Here is a 6047-nt window from a genome sequence, read left to right as displayed (position 1 = left end):
GACCCGCCCGCGGGCAGTATGGATTGGTGAGTGGAGCCGGCGGTGGGAGGTGCAGGGGGAAGGCAGAGACGGCGGGGGGGAGCCCGCTGAGTGGCTGCGGAACGCGTCGCTCAGGCGCTGCGCTGCTCTCAAGTTGCGGCGGAGCCGGGGACGGGCGCTGCAAAAAGCCGGGGCTGAGTTTGAGTTCGTGCGGAGCTCCAACTCAGGAAGGAGAGCCCGAGAGCTGGAGGGAGCACAGCGACCTCCTGCCAACTTCGACCGCGGAGCATGTTTCAGCACTCTGCAGGGCACAGAGCTGTCCGCACCGCCGACTGACTTCAGCACCTCGGTCTCTTATATATATATATATATTATATATATTAAGAAAACCCACCAGCGTTTCGCAAGAGAGGGAGAAAAGCGAAGGTGAAAAGAGGGGGATGGAAAACAACATATGTTTAAAAACAAAACAAAATTAGGGGTTGGAGGTTGGGGGGAGAGAGAGGCGTTGCTTGGTCTTTATGGTCGCTATTTTTTTTCGCGTTTAAAAAAGAAGTGTGCGGAATCTTGTATTTAATTGCCAATGAATTGCCCTCGCAATCATTGCAGCCGTGTATGCATATTGCCTTTGCAGAGCTCAGTCCGCTCTCCATCGCTGTTAAAAGTGTTTGAAATATTTCTGTCATCTCCCCCCCCCCTCAAAAAAAAATACTGGACGTTGCTGCAAATGTTAATCTCCCGCCACCAACCCCCCCCCCCCCCCCGCCTCTCTCCTGCAAATGTTGATTCTTACCCCTTTCTCTCGCTGTTAGCTCTAACACGAATTGCATTTGTAATGATTGCAGACATCAGTTTCAAGTTTTTTAATCAAGTTCTTCTTCTTCCCCCCTCTTCCCCCAAAACCCTCTTGTGTTTTATTTTGCAGAAGTTCCCGCTTTGCGTGTTGGTTTTGTTGTTTGTTTTATTATTTCCACCCTTCCCTCTCCACCTCCCAGCCGTCCTCACCTTATTTTTATTTCTTTTTTGCATTTTGTTGGATTTGTTCAGATCGCAGGAGCTGCAGTCTGGGTGCGTGCATTCTGTTGAAAAACATTCTCCGGAGGAGGATCGAGTAGAGGTGTGGGTGGGTGGGTGGGGGGGGGAGAAAGAGAAGAGAAGAGATGGACCCGCTGAGCGCTACCCTGCTGCTGATGGTGCTGATGCTGCTGCTGCTGGTGGTCTCCCCGCCGGTTTGGGGCCAGGAGAGGGATTACAGCCTGCGGGAGGAGCTGCCCGACAACGTGCTGGTGGCGAACCTGGTGCGGGACCTGAACCTGACCGCGGCTGCGGCGGCCGGTCTGCCCCTCACCTTCAAGCTGGTCTCCAAGACCGGGGATGCCCCGCTGCTGCGGGTGGAGGGGAGCAGCGGTGAGCTCTACACCACCGCCCACCGCATCGACCGCGAGAGACTGTGCGCCAACACCTTCAGCGACAGCAGCCGCTGCTTCTACGAGGTCGAGGTGGCCGTGCTGCCCAACGAGGTCTTCCAGCTGGTCAAGATGCGCTTCCTCATCGAGGACGTCAACGACAACGCGCCCCTCTTCCCCTCGGCGGTCATCAACATCTCCATCCCGGAGAACACCGCCGTCAACTCCCGCTACTCGGTGCCCTCCGCCCTGGACCCCGACGCTGGCATCAATGGCATCCAGCACTACGAGCTGCTCAAGGGCCAGAGCGTCTTCGGGCTGGACATCATCGAGACCCCCGAGGGCGACAAGTGGCCGCAGCTCATCGTCCAGCAGAGCCTGGACCGCGAGCAGAAGGACACCTACGTGATGAAGATCAAGGTGGAGGACGGTGGGCAGCCGCCCCGCTCCAGCACCGCCATCCTCCAGATCACCGTCACCGACGTCAACGACAACCGGCCCGTCTTCAAGGAGGGCGAGACCGACGTCCACATCCCCGAGGACGCGCCGGTGGGCACCTCGGTGGTCCAGCTGCACGCCACCGACGCCGACCTGGGCTCCAACGCCGTCGTCAGCTTCTCCTTCAGCAACCAGGTCTCGGCGCTGGCCCGTCGCCTGTTCGCCGTCAACCCGTCCACCGGCCTGATCACCGTCAGGCAGCCGTTGGACCGGGAGGAGTTCCCCATGCACAAGTTGACCGTCCTGGCCAGCGACGGTAGCTCGACACCCTCCAGGGCCGTGGTCACCATTAACATCACCGACGTCAATGACAATGTGCCCACCATTGACACCAGGTACATCATTAACCCTGTCAATGGTACTGTCTTGCTGTCGGAAAACGCACCACTCAACACCAAAATTGCACTGATCACGGTCACGGACGAAGATGCCGACTTAAATGGGAAGGTCACCTGCTTCACTGACCACGATGTCCCATACCGTTTGAAGCCTGTGTTTGAAAGCCAGTTCTTATTAGAAACTGCTGCCTTGCTGGACTATGAGACTACGAAAGAATATACCATTAAGATAGTGGCTTCTGATGCAGGTAAACCACCGTTAAATCAATCAGCCACTGTGGTGATTAAACTGAAGGATGAGAATGATAACGCTCCTGTTTTTAATCAGCCCGTAATTGGCCTGTCAATCCCTGAAAATAACACCCCTGGTACACAGCTAACAAAAATCAGTGCCACTGACGCGGACAGTGGGAAAAATGCAGAGATCACTTACCTCCTGGGTCCCAATGCCCCGTCCATCTTCAGTGTAGATCGGAGAACTGGCATTCTGTCAGCTATGAGGAGATTAGATCGAGAGAAACAAGACCGTTACGTTTTTACAGTACTGGCCAGGGATGGAGGCAAGCCTTCTATTCAGAGCAATGCTACTGTGGTTTTGACTGTGTTAGATCAAAATGATAACAGCCCTTCCTTCACACACAGTGAATACAATTTCTACGTGCCTGAAAATCTGCCCATGTATGGGACAGTTGGACTTATTACTGTTACGGATGCAGATGCAGGAGGCAATGCAGCTGTTAGCCTTTCCATCTTGAATGATAAAGGCTACTTTATAATTGATCCCAACAGTGGGGTCATCAAGCCCAATATTACATTTGACAGGGAGCAGCAAAGTTCCTATACATTTCAAGTCATGGCTGTGGATGGAGGAAGGCCTCAACGGTCGTCTGTGGCGAGGGTGACTATAAATGTTGTTGATGTAAATGATAACAGTCCAGTGTTTGTATATCCTCCGTCTAACTTTTCGTATGAACTGGTATCGACCTCTGCCAGCCCTGGCTCTGTGGTGGGTAAAGTCTTTGCAATTGACAATGACACAGGGATGAATGCCGAACTGCGCTACAGTATAGTCAGTGGGAATTCCAGAGGACTGTTTGCCATTGACCCAGTGACTGGCAATATCACTTTGCAAGAGAAGGTGACCACAGCAGACCATGGCTTATACAGGCTCGTGGTGAAGGTCATTGATTTGGGTCAGCCAGAATCCTTGCATGCCATGGCACTTGTACACTTGTTTCTCAATGAAACCATCAATAATTTTACCTATGTGCAAGATCTGGTACGGAAGAGCATGGAGACGCCATTGGATAAGAATGTTGGAGATAGCCAGATGACCCCACAGACTAATGATTATATTAAGATTGTTATTGCCATCATTGCTGGGACTATGACTGTCATTCTTGTTATTTTTGTGACTGCTTTGGTGCGTTGCCGTCACACGCCAAGGCATAAAACTGTGCAGAAGGGGAAACAGAGCGGGGAATGGGTTTCTCCTAATCAGGAAAACCGACAAATTAAGAAGAAGAAACGAAAGAAGAAGAGGTCACCAAAGAACCTTCTTCTGAATTTTGTTACAATTGAGGAGTCCAAACCAGATGACCCTGCTCACGAGCACATCAATGGCACCTTGGACCTTCCGGTGGAATTGGAGGATCAGACTATGGGCAAGTACAACTGGGGCACAACACCCACCACTTTTAAACCTGATAGCCCGGACCTAGGAAAACACTACAAGTCAGCCTCTCCACAGCCCTCCTTTCAAATCAAGCCAGAGACTCCAGTGCCAGTGAAGAAGCATCATGTCATCCAAGAGTTACCGCTGGATAACACATTTGTTGTGGGCTGCGACTCCCTATCCAAGTGTTCTTCGAGCAGTTCTGACCCCTACAGCGTATCAGAATGCAGTTGTCAGGGAGGCTTCAAGACTGCAGGGCCAATCCACACCAGACAGGTAATGCAGAGATTCTAACTGGCCCTCACAGAGAGATCTTGTCTTGAAGATTAAAAGCCTTGAATGGTCATGCATGGCTGAGGCATTGAAATGTAAACAGCTTGTGATTCATCAATGTTGGAGAGAGAAATTAGAATGAAGTGGCATTTAGCTGGTGGTGATTTGCTGAGTTGTTGTTTCGCCAATATGGTCTCTAGGTGGCACTGTAGTACTTCCTGGGTGTACAGAAAGCTGCAGCAGTTGTGAAGAGAAGGGCACTGCGAGTATACTGTGGAGTAGCAGGCACAGGAATCCTGAGATGCGTAGTGCAGGTGCAATGTGAGGCTGTACAAAATCGATCTTTGGTTTCTGTTCAGAGACGTTGGCACCAGCAGTAAGGAAGGGAGGAACAGACCACACATTACACAGCAAAACAGTACCCCATTATACTGAAGAACAAAGACAGTAATATATTTTTTAAAAACTTGTATTAAAACTGCTGTGACTCAACCATTGCCTTTCTGTTAAATAAACATGCTTTTGTAAAGAATGTTCTATAATTTCTAATGTGGAGATCTCCAGGGGAGCAGAAAAAAGAGGTGCTTCTCAATTCGGTTTAATAGAATAAGTGTAATTCTCATACTCAAACCTTGGAATGTTGGAATTGCAACAGCATGATTATTCCCATTTTCATACACTGAATCTGACTTCTCTATCACCTTGCATGCTGGAGCCGGGCTGCTTATATTAATTGTCTATTTTTAATGTGTTGAACATGCACGTTGAATTACTTAGGCAACAGGCAAATTATGTACCTTTTGTGTGTTGAGAAATTGACATTTGGGTCTACAGAGCTAGCCCCTGGGTTGCAACTGAAAAATACATTGTCATTTTTCTTGTGCTGTCTCTTATTGCTTTTCACACCATCAACACTTTGTGAAAAATAGGAGGCCAAGGGTAAATACAAATGTTCCAGTCAAATGGGGGAAGGACAAGTAAAATTAAAATCAAAGAAAATGGACTTGCACCAAAAAGTGTTAAGAAATACTGAGGGAAAGGGTAACAGTAACATAGGTGCTTTCAAAAGCATGTTGATTGACAGATGCATTGGGGGAGGATGTGCTTGCAAATCTTAATCGCAACAAAAGTGCTCCAAATGATATGCAAATGTTTCAAATGAAATGGGTGGCAGAACAGTGTGTACTATTGAACATTGTAATGTCTGTTTAATGTAGCTCTCTGAATCTCCATTATTCTTTACTCTACTGGGTTCCTTTGAGACCTGTTTAACTCTGGTAGGCAAACGGAACCGTAGTTGGAGCCAAACAGCTACCGGCTTTGCGACTCAATTAATTATTCAACTGCTTAGAGAACAATTGCATGTACTGTTTGTCTCAAGTATTTTCCCTGTGAGTAGCTTTTGTTTTTGTCAGTATATCTTGTGGTATCAGCCACAAAAAATGTATGTAGGAAAATAAACAGTAAGATTAGGTAAGTTCTCTGGGCACCTTCATTCCAATTTACAAGAGGATTTAGCTCCAGGAATTATATATCACTGATTTGGAGCCTATTCAACAATTAATATGTTTGTTTCCTGGTGCAAATAAACATTTAATTTGGATCAAAGTTTGGGTCTGTGGCTCTATTCAATCCATGCAAATTTTAAACTGTAGAGTTTGCCTCCCCTCCCCTTTCAAAGTTGTTTTGCAAAGTTGTTGGGATTTCAGACCCTCTATTTATTAAACCACTAGGAGTCAGTAGTTCTACCTTTTTGAAAGATTAGATTGTGGTTTTCCTGAGGATTGGCTGAACAGTAAGCAAGGCTGTAAACTGATTTCACAGAATGTACGTCTGCATTGGTATGTCCACTAAAACTGCCCATGGCTATCCAAACCA

General features: G+C 48.3%; 1 protein-coding gene across 1 annotated transcript; it reads left to right on the top strand.

Moving 5' to 3' along the window:
• The first annotated feature begins 1175 nt into the window (after window positions 1-1175).
• pcdh11 (protocadherin 11) lies at window positions 1176-4949 on the top strand. Its single transcript, XM_060832636.1, has one exon. It carries the CDS (start codon window positions 1179-1181, stop codon window positions 4188-4190), a length of 3012 nt encoding a protein of 1003 aa, XP_060688619.1. The 5' UTR covers window positions 1176-1178; the 3' UTR covers window positions 4191-4949.
• Window positions 4950-6047: the final 1098 nt, after the last annotated feature.

The sequence above is a fragment of the Hemiscyllium ocellatum genome, chromosome 11 (genome assembly GCF_020745735.1).
Source record: "Hemiscyllium ocellatum isolate sHemOce1 chromosome 11, sHemOce1.pat.X.cur, whole genome shotgun sequence".
Taxonomy (NCBI): domain Eukaryota; kingdom Metazoa; phylum Chordata; class Chondrichthyes; order Orectolobiformes; family Hemiscylliidae; genus Hemiscyllium; species Hemiscyllium ocellatum.
The sequence above is the reverse complement of the archived record's forward strand: the minus strand, read 5'-3'. Positions and strand labels throughout refer to the sequence as shown.

Bases quoted from the DNA above. Each gene is read 5' to 3' on its own strand.
- pcdh11 (XM_060832636.1), top strand. From the start codon at position 1,179: ATGCTGCTGCTGCTGGTGGTCTCCCCGCCGGTTTGGGGCCAGGAGAGG.